This window comes from Tursiops truncatus, chromosome 21 (assembly GCF_011762595.2).
Source record: "Tursiops truncatus isolate mTurTru1 chromosome 21, mTurTru1.mat.Y, whole genome shotgun sequence".
NCBI lineage: Eukaryota > Metazoa > Chordata > Mammalia > Artiodactyla > Delphinidae > Tursiops > Tursiops truncatus.
In genome coordinates this window covers 29,912,689-29,931,626 of record NC_047054.1, presented here as the reverse complement: position 1 = coordinate 29,931,626, position 18,938 = coordinate 29,912,689, and the positions used below count along the sequence as shown (strand labels likewise).

The following is an 18,938-nucleotide window of genomic DNA, read 5'->3' as shown; positions in this document are numbered from 1 at the left end:
ATTTTCCTTAATGGATCCTCACCTAAGTTGTAAATAGAGCCTTAACTGGCCTCTTAATTTATCTTTTCCTGTAATAAAACGCATGACATTTCCTGACCAGTCTCCTATCCCTTAAGTGGAGAGTTGGCCTGGTTAGTACTGAAAAAATTTTTCCTGGTATTAATCTAGAAGAAACATAAAACGTCAACTATGTTTTGTGGCCGCGCTGCGATGTTTACACAGTTCTGGCTAATCATGTGTCCTTCAAGAGTCGTAAAGTTTGGGGTGACTGAGGTTCTTACGACTTGAAATATGCCAAGGCAGACAGGCAGTCTGTTAAGCAAAACCAAGATGCACCCAATTAAATACTTTGTTTGCACAGATGCAGAGGCATGGAAATTTATGTGGCAAGGTCTGAATTCCAAAGTTTGTTTTGTTTTCAATTACACACCTAACCAAATGCATAAAATCCCACAAAATGAATGTAGCGAAAATGTCATCTTTTGTATTTTTAGACTGAAATATGGAGCCCATGAAAGTGAAGCTGTCATGAATTTTCACAATTGGGGATTGTGACTTATAACCAGGAAAAAAAATGTCTCCACACAGCCACATCTAACAGTGATAAACAGTTTTTATTCAGGCAATGAAACATGGAAAAAATATATTAGTAATCATTATAATAATTTCATTTGTGTGAGTATAACTTTTACAAATATTTACCTGACATATAAAAGGGAAATTACTTGTGCATATAAAATTTATGTAGATGATTTATTCCACACAACACAATCCTGATAGCAGTAGTCAATGCAGCGTTAGATTCCTCTGGACGAGGCTCCTCACACACTTTGTGGCACCCGTGGGGACACAGTGGAAGCAGATGTGCAATTAATTAACATTTACTTGTTGGCACGTTAGTACACAGGGGTATCTATTGGCAAACACACACTTGCTAAAAGCGACACTGAAAAGGTTGCTGCTACCTCTGAGGTTTCAAAGAAATGCCTGGATCCTGGCTCGCTGGGTGGGAAGGACCAAGCCTGAGGCTGAGCGTGTGAAATCTGCAGACCTTCCTGCGCTGGGTCGGGGGCTGGCTTTGGAGCTCGTATTTTTATATGTCCCCTTGGAAATTATTCACAGAGCATCAGTTAACAACGTGACTGGGAGATTCTCTGTGGAGCAGATTTCAGATGCCGCTAAAAGGCAGAGGGACAGAAAGTGGCATCTTCAAGGTTCTAAAGTGATGAATGGATACGGGGAAGGTTCAGACCACACCTCAGCACCAGCCCTGGTCTCCGCCGGCTGAGTCAGGGCGCTAGACGGACCGTCACAGGCCAGCATTGCACGCGACATCTCCATAGTACAACTATAACGAGAGTGTGTATATATATGTGTGTATATATATGTAGTAGCTGTAACCATATTATAGTTAATAAAGTCATTCCTTAGGAATCTTGCTTGTCCAAATCTAACTGCATGCTAAGAGGCACAGAAATGGGATTGCATTTGGATGAAAAAACTATGGAAAGTGCAATCTTTAGTCTCCAGAATGCTAGCTCTGGGCACTAGGGGGTGGGTCTTCGCTGGAAATTGTGGTTCATACAATCTTCCAGAGGAGATCCTTAGACAGAAGGATCTATCATGACCATTCCTTTGCCTTTACTACATGGGAGACTCAAGGTTTGAGTGATAAGATGCTTTCTTCAAATCACTGGAATCTGGAGGCCAGTCAAACCTTTTTAGACAGAAGTCTCCTTAAAATACTTCTTTATGAAAATCTTTGAAGAAGATGACCCTATAGACTTTTGGCTTGACATTCTGGGATTCCCAGACTGTTATTTGTTCTTTAACAAGCAAATAATAATCTATCTTTTAAATTCTTCAGAATATATACATCTTTACTCTAAAACACTTTGCTTGAATCATTTAGTCCTTCAAACACCTAGTTTCTCTCTTTCCAACAAGAGGATAAAGTAAGAAACCACCCAAGTCCGAGAGCAAGCCTGCATGGTCACAAAACTACAAAGAGAGACACCGGTCGTGGACAATTCATGAGATGGCTACCAACTGCAGCAAAAAACCAAAAGGAAAACAAAAGGGAGCTTTAGGGATTTTACTCCACTAAAAAAGGACGTGCTGAGTCATTTCCATTTAGTGCACGCAGACTCACCATTGCCTGCTCATCACAACTCCATTTTGAGCTTTAGAGCCATCAAGTCCTCTGTTACCTTTCAGTAAAATGAAAGTAACATGCTTTCATAAAGTAACATTCAGTAAAATGCTTCACTCTGGCTGCACTGAGTCAGCCCAGGGACATTTGGGGCAGTTTACTCTGCTGGATTATAATCAGTCAGTAAGAATCCAAGGCCCGGTACTAAAGTATCTAAGTATTTGTGTGAGAGTTGCAGAAAGTGTGGGACAGGTAAAAAAAGGTAACTGGCTGGAAAGAAGATTCAACTTGAGCCATCCTCCAAAACGAAAGGTAAATCTTCCCTTGGACTCCAGATCAGCTTGGAAGGCTGCCAGGTCCTCAGAGTTCTTCACCATCACGAGCTTCTACACTTCCTAATCTGGACTAGGTCTGAAGATGCTAGAAGCCACGCAAGCAAACTGGGCTTCTCGGTGTTTCCAGGACGGTTTCACAGAAGGTCTGGGCAGGTCGCTGGCTTCCAGGAGTGTCTCCAAATAAAGTAAATTTGGGGAGGTCTGACTGTAAATGACTAGCCAACCAAGTGACAAACTGTGCAGTCTGTCTTCCAATAGATCCTCCAATTAAAACACTTTTAGGTAAAGACTATCCATCTATACTTTGGCAAAATGAAAAACTCAGGATATGGCTCTGGATCCAGAGCCTCAACAAGACCACTCGTGTTCCCAAACCACCGTCCAGGCCAGTGGCTTCCTCTCATTTTCCCTTCATGTTTGTCACGGGGAGTATTACTGTCTAGCTTACGAGTAACTTGGCCCCGCCCATGTTTTGAAGCAAAATTCTAGGCCACATTCTTACTCTCCAGATTACAACAAGTTTCTTTCTCCCCCTTATGTTTTAAAAAAAATAAACAAACATACTTCTTTCTGCCCAGTATATTCTCTTGATCTGCCAGCTGGACAAGCTCCATGTTTCTTCTTGTTGGAGAAAATCCATCTGTTCAATTAGAAGGAAGACCATTTCCCTGTAATGGTCATAGCTGAGAGGCCAGTGGCAACTATTACTGAATAAGGACCCTTTCGTTTTCCTTGTGCAGCAACTTTACTCCCTAGGGTCTAGTTTTAAGGGGTCTCTTCTCACCAGTGTGCTTGGGAAAGACTGTCGTCACCTCTGTTTCAACACACAACTACTTTCCCTTTTTATACACAAGAAGCCTAAAAGAGAGGACTGTAGGTTTATAATAGAGACTCCTATACTAAGCCTTTCATGCGTCAAACAGAGCAATACAAAACAGGTAAACATGGATATGTCACCAAAACACAGCAGCAAAAAGGTTTAGCAACGTTTCTTTCTGCAAAACGCAAAATGAGTTTCTCTAGTCATGGAGGATTGGAAGAGGCCGCAATCACACTGCCTGGAGACACCTGCTCCTCCAGGGACAGGGCTGTAGCAGGGCACTCACGTCAAACCCGTGACTGCTTTCAGGGCCCAAATGATTGTCACATCACTTCTCCAAACACAGATCATTTCTGTTGTTGTTGGTTTTCTTTGTACAAAATGTTAAGACGGTAGGCTTTAAAATACAGCCTAAGCACCAATTGTGAGAAATGCATATTGGTTAAACAGGACTTCTGCCTTTAAAAGACATTACTGACCTCCCTGGAGCTAAAGATTGCAACCATGTGAACAGTACACGGCGAAAGAAAAAGTCATCTCGAAAGAGCTAGAGCGGGTCTCCACGAGGCACAATTCATTGCTGAAGTTGGGTCATGCAGTAGTTTTACAAGAAAAGTACGAAAACTTACGTGTACTGGAGATAATGCGTTATCACCGTGAAGACGCTCAGGGTGTTCAGATTAAGACAAAAGAGTGCTTTAAAACACCTGCGTGGATTTGGTTTCGCCTATCAAGTGGGAGGGGTTCACACGGGAAATTTCCAGTTGGGGGTTAAGGGCCCCGCCACTCTGAATGGAGCCCAGGAACGGCCTGAGGAATTTGGTTTTGTGAGTGGGATCTGCTCCCTGCACGCCCCTCCTCCAGTCTTCGAATGGCCTTGGTTTAAAAATATTCAAAACGCACTGAGTTTTGGAGTGCTTGCACGATTTTTCCTGCCCATTTGGTTGAAAATTCTACTATCTTTAAGTTTGCAAGGTTTTTTTTTTTTTTTGCCTTTGGGGAAAAGAAGTCTGAAGAACAATGCATCACACTTGGAAAAATCCAACTTTTGCTTCACCTTACGATTGCTAATGGGGTTAATTAAATAAGGTCATCTAAACCTTTGACAAGCAGACTTCCTTTGCATATTCCAAATAGATAATAGAGAGCAAATGTCATCTTGGAGCAACAAATGGAAGCGGAGGAGACCGATGGCGCTAGGACAGACTTGCCGAACCCCAGCTGTGAGGGATCCCACAAAGTAGATGCCCTGGGCCTGAGGACTAACTCCAGAGGGGCCGCCTGCATCCAGGCTGAGGAGCATCGAAATACGGGGCAACAGGACACTACGGCCGACAGTCTCCCTTATGTGACACCTGAGTCTGAGGTTATGAGTCACGCCAGACATGGAGTCTGGGGGCTTCACCTCCCCAACTCCCCAAATTCTGAAGTTGGCATTCTGAGAAAGGACTCTGTTTCAAAATAGGGTTTTACATTTATGGAAATATGCCCTTCTGTAGAGAAGTTCTTATTTGATTATGCTTCAGGGAAAAAAACTAAAACAAAACCCAGCAGCATATATAAATATGCGTGCATGTGTGCATGCATGCGTGTGTGTGAGAGAGAGAGTGCGTGTGTATAAATGGGTACTCAACTGGAAGTAACAATAGGCCAAATCATCTCCTCAAATAAAACCACTAATATTGAAAATTAAATGTAAACGATGAAATAAATTTTTAAAAAAACCAGACAGGTGGTGGACAGGATATGGTCCCAAATAGTAGCCATAAAATCATACACTGAACGCACCTGGGGAAAGTAAAGATGACTTTAAAACAAACCAAAGATAGAGAATCCCGCCCAGACTGGGCAGCCCGTCTCACTGAGCCCGACTCACTGAGCCCGACGGGTCGGTCAGGCCACTCGTTCAGCGGCTGCGCAGTAAATCCTCCAGCGGCGCCTCCCGGGCGGGTGCGTCGGCAGCAAAGCGAGACAGGCAGCGGTAGGTATGTGCTTTTGTAAAGTTCCGTGGTTTTTTTTTTTTTTCTCTGCAAAGGGGCAATTATTCCTGGATAAGGCAAGATAATCGTGGTCACGAGAGAAGCAGCCAAATGCAGATCTGCTGAGCTAACAGGGGAAACTCAGTCCGTCTTTCCCAGCTTTGCAATCAGCTCGTCACAGATTTTCGTCAGTTCTTCAATTTCTTGGTTCTGAAAGATAAATGATGTGATGATGCAGTCTGTGTCCCGAGATAACGGATCACAGTGAAATAGTCCCCAGACTGGCTGTACTCCTCCCTAGGCATCCCAACTCAGTGGTTCTTAACTTTTCTACACCAGAAACCCTTTAAAGAAAGGAAAGCTCTATACCTTCTCCCCTGAGAAATGGTCTTGTGTTCACAAAGTTATGCTTATATTGAGTAGGGGGTAAGGGTAATTACTGGCCCTCTGAAGTCTGTCCTTGAAGTTTGTCAAACTTCCTTGCTATCATAGGAATTACTTGGGGGTATTTGTAAAAAAAGAAAAAAAGAAAAAAAAAGTATCTGGGCCTCACTTGGTCCATGAGCATCCCCAGGGACCTGGGATTCCAGAGTCTAAGTATCTCAGGGGCCACTGTCTTAGGGGTTATCAGACTCCATGATAAAAACCCCTGCCCTGGCTGAATGGATGCCACCGGCCTGACAACATGATTGGAGGCACAGTAAGAAAAACACTAGAGGCACAGAAAATGAAGTCTAAGAGTCACTAATTAGCAAAAGAATGGGGATCGTCATCACCACTGATTTTTACTTCCGTAGCAGAGTTTCTCGACCACATCTGGGCAGGGCCAGTCTTGGTGTGGGGCGCATCCTGTGCACCACAGGGTGTTTAGCAGCATCTCTGGCCTCTACCCACTAGATGCCTGTAACACCTCCCAGTCGTGACAACCAAATATACCCCCAGACGTTGCCAATGTCCCCCTGGAGGGGAAAATTGCGATGAAGGGGGAAGATGGCTTCACATATTATATTACAGAAAAAAACAAAACGGAAAGAGAAAATAGGTAGCTTCGGAGCCTCAGCGTTTGGTCCTTTGAGCTTCAGTTAATGCAACCTCCTCTCTGTACCCTGCCTGTGGCCAGGTCCCACTAATACACCTGGGAGTATCTGTTGCCACCTGAGTCACTTCCCAAAGGAGCTGGATTGAAGCGTCTGCGCAGAGATAAGCCCCTTTCATCCGGACGACACGGGAGCTGCAGCCGAGGAGGAAAAACAAAGGTCTCGGTGGGTCCCCTCTTACCTTCTGCTGAAGGGCCCTTTCCAGGGACTCCACCTTCATCTGCTCTTTCCGGAGCCCCGCGTGGAGAGCGGCGCTCTCAGCCTTTGCTTTTGTTCGAACCTGAGCAATCTCCTCATTGGCTCTGTTTATGGAACGAAGGGACAAAAAGCACATGGTTTGTCATCAGTCGCGGCTCACGATCATCGGGATGCTAACCGCTGACACCTAGGAGAACTGACTCCACCATAGAGGAAAAAGAGGAATTGGTGAGCTATATAATTCAATTTTAATTTATAAAAATTCAATTTACACACAACTGCTAAGGAGATTTCCATGATGCAAACCAATGGCAGAATCGACCTTAAAGGCACACGGGACCCTTCAACATTCACATGCCACCAGAAAACAGAATCACGTGACAGTTTCTACAACAATCTTAGACTTTTTTTAACCCAGTACAACAACGGGTAGGATCTCTGTGGATTAACACAGCCAATGAGTCAGGATACTAACCACTGGCATCTATGAAACACAGACCTACAAGCAACTTTATTAATTAAAAATCTCCATTAAAAAAGGAGATTCTCACATTAAAAAAATGGTAATTATGTGACATGATGGCGCATTAGCTACCTCTATGGTGATACGTATGTAAATGTATCAAATCAGTGTTGTACACCTTAAACTTACACAATGTCTTAGGTCAATTATAGCTCAATACAGCTGGGGTGGGGGGGAAAGAAGGGGGAAAAGGATGTCTGGAAGGATAAAAGAATGATTTCCTGGGGTGAGGAAAGAGGTGTGAACCCATTGGGAGGGGGAGAGAGTGGGAGGGAGAAACTGTATTTTTTTATTCTTTTTAATGTCTGAACCTTGTGAAGAGTCCACCTATTCAAAAAACTAAATAAGACACCCAGGTACACACAAGTGCAACCTGGAATTGCAAAGTAGTGATTTTTTTTTTCTCATCTGTCCATCTTCCCACAACATCACGAAAAGTGAAATTCTCATGCACAAGCTCTTACTTGTCCAGTTTTTCCTCCGCGTGGACTTTCAGGGCCTGGTACCGCTGCTCCTCTTGTTTAACTCTGGCTAAGTAATCCTGAGCACATTTTTTCAAGGCTTCTTCATTCTGTTCCCAAGTGACAATTTAAAATGAAAGACACAAGTCATTTTGTTTTCCTTCTACTAGTAACATGCCACATATCAGGGTTTTCATTAAAAAAAAAAAAAATGAAAAAACCTAATACATTCAGATGCCTCCAAATAAGACTCCATGGTAGTTTGAAACAGGCACAAATAATTCTCACTGAAGAAACTGTAGATAACTTCATGTATTAACTTTCAAGTCATACAGTAAGTTACACTGACACACCTGCTTTAGGAAGGGCAGATATTCAAAACTGAAGGGCAATCTGATCCCCATTTTAGACAAACCGGACAGTCATTTTTATGGTTAATATGAGAAAAAAAAAAGACTGTTCACTGCTATAAATGTGTCTTAGTGATGGTGTACAACCAGATCAAATCAATATGCCCACTTACAGTAAATTTGAAACTTTACACCTACTTTCTTCCAGAATATGCAGCCTGTATTTTTCAGTGCTATGGCTTGACTCCCTTTTACTTTTACTAACATTAAATTGGTGAATAATCAAAAAGAACATTTCTAGAATTCTCCTAAGTCGGAGGGTCCCACGGTTCTTACACTCCGTGCCACACTCTGGTGGTGTCCAAGGCTTCCTGACCTGACCCAGGGGAGGAATGACCAAGACACGCCACCCAGGGGCCCCGATTCCCTGTTTCTAGGCCACCTGCACCTCTGGCAGGTGCGTTTGAAGACCCATTATCAAGAAGACACACCACCAGGGAGGCAGAAGGCAAAGGACGGGCTACCTTCTTGAACCCTTCCAGGACGCCTTTCAGGTTCTCGTATCTCCTGAACAGGTCGGAGAGGGACCTTTCCACCGAGTTTAGGTCGGCCAGGGCCTGCTCCTTCTCCATGGTCAGCTGCTGGAAGCTCTTCTGAGAGGTCATACTCGTCCTCTGTTCATCTTCTGTGAGTCATGATCAGAAGCAACGCACGTTCTCTCAACACACAGCGCACAGCCGCCCTCCCGAGCCACCAGGCAGTACGCTGGGTCGGGGAACCCAGCAGGTAAGGTAACAAAGGTTCCACCCTCAAGGACTGACTTTCTGGCGGGGGAGACATGGTGACAGGTCGGGGCGGGGAAACACAGCCGGGAAAGAGGGGTGAGCAGTCTCTGCCAGAGGAGGGATGGGAGTGGAGACCCAGAGGAGCTGAGGGCGTGAGCCGTGCGTCTACCCAGGCGTCAGGTGACGCGGACGGCAGAAAATATCATCTCGCCGCCTAAGTTAATGCAGGAAGACCTGACTGACTTAGGGAGTCGGTCCTTACAACAGAGGCTACAAGAGATTCTAAATGCAGTGCAGGAGGGTGAAGCGCTGTCCTTTTCTAAAGGCATCGATGGGTCTGGCGCAGGGAAAGCACCACCTGCAGCGGAGTGGGGCCGCCGCATAGAGCAGGGACGTCCCCCCGGGGGTACGAAGGACGAGGTGAGGCCGCCCACCCTGGTGCTGGAACTCGAGTGTCTGCTGTCCTCTAAAAGGAACCTAACGACAGTGATTCCCATTATCTGCAGGTTCCCTGCTCGCTATTTCTACGTGTAGCCCCCAGATCAGTATGTGTGGTGCGCCCCCGGCCGTTCGGGGACACGCGTGGAACGGCAGAGAACTGGAGTCACCTGCCGGGCACGTTCTCGGCTGAAGCCGGACAAGGTGACGCTCTGCCTCGTTTCATGCTGCAAACAAGTGTCCTTTTCAGTCTACTTAGGGCCACGTTTTTGGCATTTTTGTGCTTCCTGTTGGGGATTTTGAAATGGGCCCCAAGCCTAGACCGCAGGGCTGTCTCGTGTCCTAAGAGCCACAGGGCTGGAGGTGTCTTAGAGGGAAAACACGTGTGAGATGAGCTCTGTCCTGGCATGAACTGGCATGAACTGGCCGTAAGCTCAATGTTAATGCGTCAACAGTATACCTTAAATAAGGTGTCTTCAGACAGAAACACCCATAAGGCAAGCTTTCCTGAGGATCAATGATTCAGTATCGGCTAATTCAGTGTTTGGGCAACTTCATCAACTACTGCAAATAACAAGAATCGCTTGTATCTCCGGGATGGACAAACTGACGCTTATATTCTGATTTGAAGATCACCTTTGGATCCCATGGCTCGTACCCTAGAAAAAAACTTCCTTACCAATCATTTGGGCAATGGTCTTCTCATACTCAGCCACAATTTTCCTTAAACAAACAAACAAACTCTTATCAGAAGAGAATTTCATTAACAATGGAAGTTGGAGAAACGCTGCCCCAAACAATTAAACACGTTAACATGTACTGACAAACTTACATAACCCAGTTACCTGCTTTGGGGCTCTCCTTTTTTGACGCTTAAACTAAGATTTGTTAATGTTCAGAAAGGTTTTTCTTGAGATTTTGTTTAACCAGGTTTTTGTTCTATTTACAGAAACAACTGCCTCCACCTTTTCTTTGCACTTGCGTGAATGACCCCAAGGCAGTACGTGAATTCTGCTTAGAGAAGGGAATCTTTTACAAAATAAGTTAATGACATTCTTGGGGCTCTTCCTGAGACACCTGACCTGAGTTCAGGCTTCCCCTGGCCCCAAACCACTCTTACAGGTGGTGGGTCCCCTCTGATTCAGATCCGGGTTTTATTTGATTGTCCTAATTCCAGAAGTACTTTAGTTATCCAAAGAGATTTAAAGATTGCCACGTCGTGTTAACCTTTCTTTTAGGGAAGTGCAGTGCTTTCCTGATCCTGCCCCGTGACGGGTGCCCCTCCCTGTGACCTCATCCCCCATCGTGAGAAGTGACCACTCCCCTGCCCCTCACGGGTGGCGCCCATCACGCTGACCCGGCATCCAAGTTCTTACGATGGCTGCTGTAAGCTCCCCAAGGTCAGGGGCCGTGCCGTCCTCCCCACCATGCCAGCACAGGGACTTACACCCGGTAAATGCTCAAAAAACCAAATAATACAAGAGCCACAAATTAGAGTGGACATATTTAAAATGCTTCTTAGTCATTCAAGTGCCGACTGCAGTTTATACATTAGTTATGCGCCCCAGTCTTTGATGCCATCTTTGGTTATTTCACAGCTCCTAACTCTAGGGAGTGAGCAGCAAAAATAAAAAGATTTCAGCGTAAAGTCAGTTTTGTTTCCTGTTAACATGCTTTTTATAATCTATTCCGCGGCTGTGAAATCTGAAGCTACCACGTATAATTCGTTTTAGAAATTATAGTGTTTCCGTAATTGAGTAGGTCAATGAATCTCTGTATTTCTGTTATTATATCAAATATCAGATGGATATTTTTGCACAAATTGGTCTTTTCAAAAGACAAGAATTATGTGGGTTCTGCTTATTTGCAATGTTCTGAACAACCCAAAATGAGCTACAGCATTTGAATACAATAACTGGTCGGCAATCCTCAGGAAATGACACCATCAGTCACAAACCAAGGTGCAAAGAGCAAAGCCCTGGAGTTCTCAACAGCTGGTTCTGTGTAAGCAAATACTGTCATCACTTCCTCTGTATTAAATCTAAAAATGCATAAAGGTACCCACCCCTCCCCCAGACCTCCAGTCTAACCTCATCTCCAAGACTTCTTGTCGTGTTTCTTCGTATTTTTTCTTCCATTCGCTTGCCTCCATCTCTTTAGTGATTATCTAGATTATAGTGGAGATAAAGCTTGGTTTCACCTACTCAATGTCTTGAATTTAAGACTAGAGCCTGAAAACAACACACAACCAGGTCCATCTGAAGGCAGTCAATCTACATTAGGAATAAAAAAACCCTCACCATCTGTGTCTAATGCTCACGACACTGGGGAGATGCTCTCGGCTGCAGAGGATGCTGGAACGTGGTCACCGGGACGAAGGTGACCAGAACCTCTCCCAGGAAAGCTGCAAGTGGTTATTACCATCTCCAGCTCGGTCCGGGGTCTGGCTATCGGCCCAGAACCCTGCTGGGTCAGGACGCCAACAGCTGAGCCATCTGTCTGGCAGAGACTCATCTTAACCAAGGGCGACGCCACAGCACCAATTTAACTAGGCTGAGAAATGAAACTGCCACCAAATCAGAGCGGGGGACGTTGGCTCGGCCGGACAGTCTCATTCTGCAGAGATTTCGGATTGGGTCAGAATAGGGCCCCGACGTTCCTCCGGGCAGAGGCATCCATCTCACCGTTGGCAAGATCTTACTCGCCGGACCAGAACCCATATTGCTGCGTTTGGGAGGCTCGTGCTAACCAGAGAGAAACACTCTAAATTCATGGCCTCAAATGCCATTTGCCCTGCACAGAGCTCAGATGGGCACCTATCGTTCTCCTGTGATTACACTTCTCTGTGCTTCTTTCTAGTTGGTACAATCTTTATTTTGGTGCCATCTATCAGGATCTCAAGAACTAGAAGCCAACCTGTCTGCTTCAGGGGATCAGGCACATCTTTGATGCATCTGGTGGTCCTCTTAGAGTTTTAACTCTCAGGAGAAAGAAAAAGTCATTTTTCTCATTTACAGGATTTTGTAGGGGCCTCCTTACCACAGCGCCTGTTTTGACAACAGGACTAGCTGACACCCCTAATCACTAACTTATTGCTATGTTTTAACAGTTCGAAAGACCTAGGTCAGAGGTACTTAACCACTCTCATTATATTATAAAAATTATATAAGTCACTACACCGAGGGAATTACCTTCTTAAAAAAAAAGGTGGAATCATCAAGAAACACACAAACCAAACACATAAACTACAGCAGAGAAACACAACAGAGGAGGGAGGTAACTAATGGTAGCTAACAGTGTCTTTCATATTTTCCAGATCACCCAGGAAAGGCCTAGCAGAGATCTATTTTGAACAGAAGATGTTCAATAAACACGATACAGAGATTCGAGAGTTGAGTTCTTTAATTAAAGAATGGATGAAGGGATTATAGGCATTAAGATGTGAGAGGAAGTCTGCTGGGGACTTTTGAGAAAGTCCTGAAAAAGAGGACTTTGCTCCTAAAGAGAGGTGAATGGCGAGAATTAGACGTTTTCTAATGCTAGGCATTGATGTCTGCAGGGTGAAGCACGGAGCTGCAGCAGCCATCTTAGGACCATGAGGGGAGCTGACCTATGACATTGAAGGGGACAGGCCAGTACACTGAGGATGAAATGGCAAGAACTTAAGTCCCTGATGACCCAATTTGGCTGTGGGACACTATACAGATGTGAAAAAGAAGTAGGCATGCGGGCTTCCCTGGTGGCGCAGTGGTTAAGAATCTGCCTGCCAATGCAGGGGACACGGGTTCGAACCCTAGTCTGGGAAGATCCCATATGCTGTGGAGCAACTAAGCCCGTGCGCCACAACGACTGAGCCTGCGTGCGGCAACTACTGAAGCCCGTGCGCCTAGAGCCCATACTCTGCAACAAGCGAAGCCACTGCAATGAGAAGCCCACGCACCGCAATGAATAGTAGCCCCCGCTCGCCGTAACTAGAGAAAGCCCGCACGCAGCAACGAAGACCCAATGCAGCCAAAAAAATAAATCGATAAAATAAATAAATAAAAATAATAATAATAAATAAATAAATTTATAAAAAGACAAAGAAGTAGGCATGCATTAAATACTAATATGGAATGATCACCATGATGTATTTTTAAGTGAGAAAAGCAAGGTACAGAATGGTATATGCAGTATTCTACCATTTGTCTAAAAGAGGGAAGAAAAGACACGTATATTTATAATTGCTTGTTTCTGAATAAAATAACTCTGAAAGGAAAAAAAACAAGAAAAAAAAGAATGGATGAAGGTAGGAAACAATGTTACATTCCTGCAAGTCTAGAATTTAAGAAACTTTTAGGCAGGAGCATATATCCTCTGTGAAATGAAGGTGCTGATTTAGTTACATACGTGGGTAAAGTTGGCAAAATGCGGTATGTACAACTTCAGGGCTAAAAGATAAAGAAGTGCACAAAAGTTCTCAAGGATGTTTCCAAGCGTCAGCTTTGCCCTCTGGATACCAGGAGGCCAGGAATCCAGCTCCAGTGAGGCATTTTACAGGGAGCCCTTGATACGAGCTACAGGTGGAGGAAACAGGGACTTCCAGCCGGGGAGAAAGAACTCAAGCCAGCAGAGATGGAAGCTACCCACTGGCACACGGGCTTTACAAAGAAACGGAGCCAGAAGTGGACGCAGCGAGGAAGCCTTTACCTCTTCTCGTATCAGGGTGAGCACGGCAGTCTTGTCTGATTCACTGAGGCAGATGCCGTCCAGCGGGCTCTCCCCTCCACAGGCCACGGACACAGGGCCCTTCTCCCCCAGGGACTCCAGCAGTGCCTGTTGGGGGAGAGGGCACAGGTAAGACGTCCGCTCTTCAGCTTCTTAACCCCAAATATCCTCTGATAACTTCCTCCTGAAGAAACCGATCACACCCTTTAAAAAACACGTTTCAAGGGGAAAAAACAGCAGGGGAGGCTTAAAAAGAAAGCACCTAGTTACAGCACGATCTGAAGGAAAACCCGTTCTAATGAATATCAGGGAGGCCTTAGCTTCTGTTTTAACGGACGGCCTAGAGAAGTTTTCTTCTCATCCAAAAAGGAGACAGTGTAATTATAGAGGTCAGTCACCAGAGAGTCATGTGCATAAAAGAGAAAACCATCTGTGGTTAATGTCTCGTGAACCTGTGGATCTCTGGGGATGATGAGTTCCATGTAAATAAATTCCCAGAAAAGTGTCAACCTTTTCACATATAGATGCTTTGTGTGTACTATTATTTGGCCACTTTGGATGGAAATGTTTCTAAAATGACTTTCAGGCCTAAGCAGGTAGAAATGGCAAATATATGTGAACTCTGACCCCACCCCGGGATGGTTCAGGATCACAGGGAATTTCAGTGGCCCCGAGGGCTGGCACGTGGAGATGTTGTCACGTGCACAGACGCCAGGGTCTGGGCTGCATTACCATGTCCTGGGTCTTCCCGACACTGAGTTTTCAGTTCCCTTCCGTCAACATGTCACCTTCTGAGGTGCCAGATTGATTTTTGCCATAAACCTGGGTTCCCGGGAGCCACATTCAGTTACGATTTTGTTTTTCACAAGAACGTGGGCTTTGTACCATTTTTTTTCCTAAAAAGCATTTTTGGGGGTTATTTCCTTCCCACCTATGTTAACTTTCTGTATAAATGGGGGGAAAAGCTGATCTAATAACACCCAAAATGCCCGCCAAGGTGACCTGGGAATCTTTTTTTAAAAAAATTATTAGAGTTAGGGTTAGGATTAGGGAATAATCTTAATAATCTTCAATGTCAGCATAACTGATTAGTTACTGACTGCAATCAATTGGGCTCTGGTAACTTGTTTGAATCGAGCTTGAACAGGAAGTCCAAGGTCAATGTAGACCAGTGGTTTTCAAACTTTGCAGGGTCATTATGGACTCACCCTCTCTCTAGAAAATGCTCAAGAACACGCACATAAATTTCACCTCGATCTTCATTGCCCGCAGCCAAGGGTCCAATAGACCAACCCCTGGCTGAGGCCACAGGAAAGGGAAAACGCAAAAGCCACGAGCCGGCAGTGCCCGTTCCAGCACCATCTGGGGGAGGCCAGCCCACCATGCTGACAGAAGCCCGAGGCCCCCCAGAAACACCTTCTATCCTGGGGGAGCTCCATCACCAGAGCCAGAAGCTACTAGGGGCCGGCAGCCCTAACATGGCCCCCAATGACCCCACCCCCTGTACGAGTCCTTTTGGGTAGCCTCCTCCCCTTGAGTTAGGCTGGACCCAGTGACCCTCGTCTAAAGCACAGAAAGTGGTAAAGTCATGCGGTGTCACTCGTTGACAAAGAGGCGCCGGCTGTGAGAAGCTCTGTGGAGAGGCCACGTGGCAAGGAACGGCCGTCTCTGCCAACGGCCAAGTGAGACAGCTTGGAAACAGATCCACCCAAGTTGAGTCTGGAGGTGACTCCAGCCCTGGTCAGTACCCTGAGAGCGGCTGGGGAGAGACCCCGAGTCAGAGGCACTCACTAAAGCTGCCCCAGGACTCCCAACCCAGAAAGGATGAGATCGTGATCGTTTGCTGTCGGTCGCTGACACACTGGACATCTGACTCATCCCCCCACCTTCCCTGCCACAATGCCCATCAAGACTCCTCCCAACCACCCCGCTTCCCGTGTAACCTGCCTACTAGGTCCAGCCCACACATTTGCTTCATCTCGTCACATTTCCGATTCTAAATTATTACATTTTAAATCAGTCTTTTGTTTTTATTATTCTAAATCAGAATCCCTAAGACAAGTCAACTCTGGGAAGCTGGTCCCCTGTGCCTTCCGTGACCCTCACGTTAGCAAGAGTTTGGGAAATAAGCCAAGTTTTCTTAGTAAGGGAAATATTGTCTGTTCTGGAGGTCTGCATCTCACTCATCCTCGAGGGGATAAATGAATTCAGTCTGCCCACTTGTTTAACAACTTCGCTCTAACAAATGAGGTGCCTGGAAGCAGCAGCGTTCCGAGCTGGAAGATCAGGCCTTAGATGGGGACAAATACACCTGGACGAGTGGCTCTGCAGCCGGCAGCTCTCCCGGCCACTCCCTCTGCCTGGCCGGACGCCACAAGCCCCATGGCTCAAAATGCAACAGCTCTTACGAGGAATTTATAGCTGTGGCCTATTTTAGCTGCCTTTTCCAGTCCTCTAGGATTTATTTAGCTTTTTACATTCCGCAGTCCTTTATACTGTTTATCAAACAGCACAGAAAGCCTACAGAATCTACCATCACCAACAACTGGCCTGACCATCTCTTCCTGGGCTGGGCAATCTAGTACGTGTTTAATAAAGATGCTAAACCAATCAGATCAATCACATCCTTCCAAAAGGGTCCTGCTTCACATCCCCTGGTCTTTCTCCCTGTCCCACAAAGCATTCACCCTTGAGGACCCACAAAGACCTGTCTACAGACAGTGGGACCCAGGGGAGTCTTGGCTGTAAGTTCACAGTGAGCACAGATGGCACAAAGTAATTCTCTGCTCACGTCCTTGCGATGAGAGAAATCAGGATTCCTAATCTGTCAGGCTCATCCCATTTGTCCTTGAACCTGTTAGAGCAGCGTCCCCCCTGCCACTTCTAACAGAGACACACTGGAAAAGCCAAGTGAACTCAACTTTTAAGAAGTTTAAGATTTCTTTGAAAAAATAGCAGATTGACTCCTGCTAGATGCTGTAGACCAGCAGCTGAAAGGAGAGATGACCACCCTCCGCTCTTAGTTACTTGGCCCTGGCCGCCCCCTGGTGCTGGGCAGAGACTGCAACAGGAATGCCCTTCAGAGCAACACCCAGAGGCATACAGAGGCACAGGCTAGACTAAACAGACTTCTTTTTTTTTTGCGGTTCGCGGGCCCCTCACTGTTGGGGCCCCTCCCGCTGCAGAGCACAGGCTCTGGACACGCAGGCTCAGCGGCCATGGCTCACAGGCCCAGCCGCCCCACAGCATGCGGGATCTTCCTGGACCAGGACACAAATCCGTGTCCCCTGAATCGGCAGGCGGACTCTCAACCACTGCGCCACCAGGGAAGCCCTAAACAGACTTCTTAGTCAGTGTTTTGAATATTGCAAGTTCTTTATGCAATGCTGATTCAGCGTTCTAAGGAAGTAGGAAGTAGAAATTAATTTACTTCTGCAAGTTCAACTGGAGTTACCGTTCAAAGATGACAACCCAGGACGTGGTCTTTGCAGGGGGCTCTGGAGACAAGGCTTCCCCCATCTTCTCTCTCCCGCTCTCCCCCAGCTTCCCCGCCAACGTCACGCCACCACACAGCAGCTCAGGGCTTTCTGGCTCCGCCTTGCACATTACCCCTTCCCCGCATCTTCACAACCCCCCTGCCGAGGCAGGGAGGTGGGGCTAACTCTGTGGATGAATAACTGGGGAATGTGCAAGCGTAACCGGGGTGTTTCAAGAATGTGGGTAAACCTCCCCAATCTGCAGACCAGTGCCTGGGCCCCTCAACACAGACTTCGACCAACCCTTTGCCATTTTTACACACAGAAAAGACTAGACGACGCTCCCACAGTACCTGGAAAACGTCACAGGAAACTGGTTTCCCTAAGGGCATGACCAGGCAGTTTGGGGAGCGGAGGGTGGAGTCTCATCCTTTTGTGGGAAGGACCCCCTCCCACAGATGTGGGGGACACTTCACTACTTGCAGAATGGTGGCCTCAATGGCTCCTCAAAGTGACTGTGTCATCAGCCACGGTGGCTGTGCTGGGAATGACTACAAGACCCGGCTCCCAGAGACCACCGTCACTGCTGTGTAATGCTCCTGACAGGGGACCACGCTCCAAGTCCCTGACCCCTGGGTGCATGTCCTCCTTCTGCCCGGCGCCCACGGCTCCCTCGCCCACCCTTACGTCCCTTACTCTGTGTCCTCCAGGGAGACACCGTGGGTCGCAGTCCAACGGTGAGTCACGAGAACGGTTACTTGGACAAGCAACGTGCATTAAAATAAATGGAATAGAATAGAAGAAATCAGAGTGAGCCACAGGAAGAGAGGCAGATACTGTTCTGTGCAATTTGTTTGATAACAATACAAACGCGTGTGTTGAGATGTGCCACACGTACCTACGAGCCAGGATGCAAAGCGTATTCTTACTGTGGCTCCAGGTTCAGAACGTTTCTGTCACAACTTCACCTAATCCTTCAGCTTCAACTATGCTCTGTGTCCTAAGGGCGCTCAGATCTACTGAAGCCAACCTTGACCTTTCCTGAGCTCACGCTGTGTGCTTCTCACTGCCTACGGGAAATGTGAACCGAGAAGCTGGTCTCACAGATGTCTCAAGGCCACACGTCTAAAACTGAACTTCTACGATTCTGCACCTCCTCTGTACTCCTGATGTACTGGCTCCTGCGTCCAGCCGTGTTCACTGCGGTCGGTGCTGGGGTACAGGGGCCAGCACACAGTCACGGTCCCAACCCGTGGGGCAGGCGGGGAGAAGAGAAAGTACCTCCGAGGGGCGGGCCCACAGCAGTGAACCAAAGCCCGTTTGGCCAGGCAAGGGTCTGGCGTGGGAAGGAGGCAGGGGCGGCGTAGAAAGCCGCGGAGGCCACAGCAGAGTCTGAGCTCAGCTTACAGACAAGGGAAGCCAACGGAAGGGTTTAAGCAAAGAGGAACAACTCTGGCTGATGGAAGAGGAGGACAGAATAGCCTCGGGAACAGGGAGATTCATTAGGAAACTGCCACCATGCTTAAAAAGACCGGTGGTGGCCACGGGCTGGACAAAAGTGACAGATTTACAACATCTGCTTTCTGGACGTGGAAACCACAGACCCTACGTGTGGGA

At 46.6% G+C, this 18,938-nt stretch overlaps 1 protein-coding gene across 12 annotated transcripts in view; it reads right to left on the bottom strand.

Moving 5' to 3' along the window:
* Positions 1-595: 595 nt before the first annotated feature.
* TACC1 (transforming acidic coiled-coil containing protein 1) overlaps positions 596-18,938 on the bottom strand; it is a 112,853-nt gene continuing 94,510 nt past the window's right edge. For 11 of the 12 annotated variants that reach the window (XM_073798579.1, XM_073798574.1, XM_019921454.3 and 8 more), the window contains 7 exons: positions 13,828-13,953; positions 11,229-11,305; positions 9,818-9,861; positions 8,440-8,600; positions 7,569-7,675; positions 6,565-6,685; positions 596-5,496 (listed from right to left, as the gene is read on the bottom strand). In XM_073798579.1, the coding sequence (XP_073654680.1) occupies positions 5,428-5,496; positions 6,565-6,685; positions 7,569-7,675; positions 8,440-8,600; positions 9,818-9,861; positions 11,229-11,305; positions 13,828-13,953 (705 nt within the window). In that variant the 3' untranslated portion in view covers positions 596-5,427. Of the gene's footprint in view, positions 5,497-6,564; positions 6,778-7,568; positions 7,676-8,439; positions 8,601-9,817; positions 9,862-11,228; positions 11,306-13,827; positions 13,954-18,938 lie in introns of those variants that run through there. The other variant, XM_033848719.2, reaches the window with a different exon arrangement.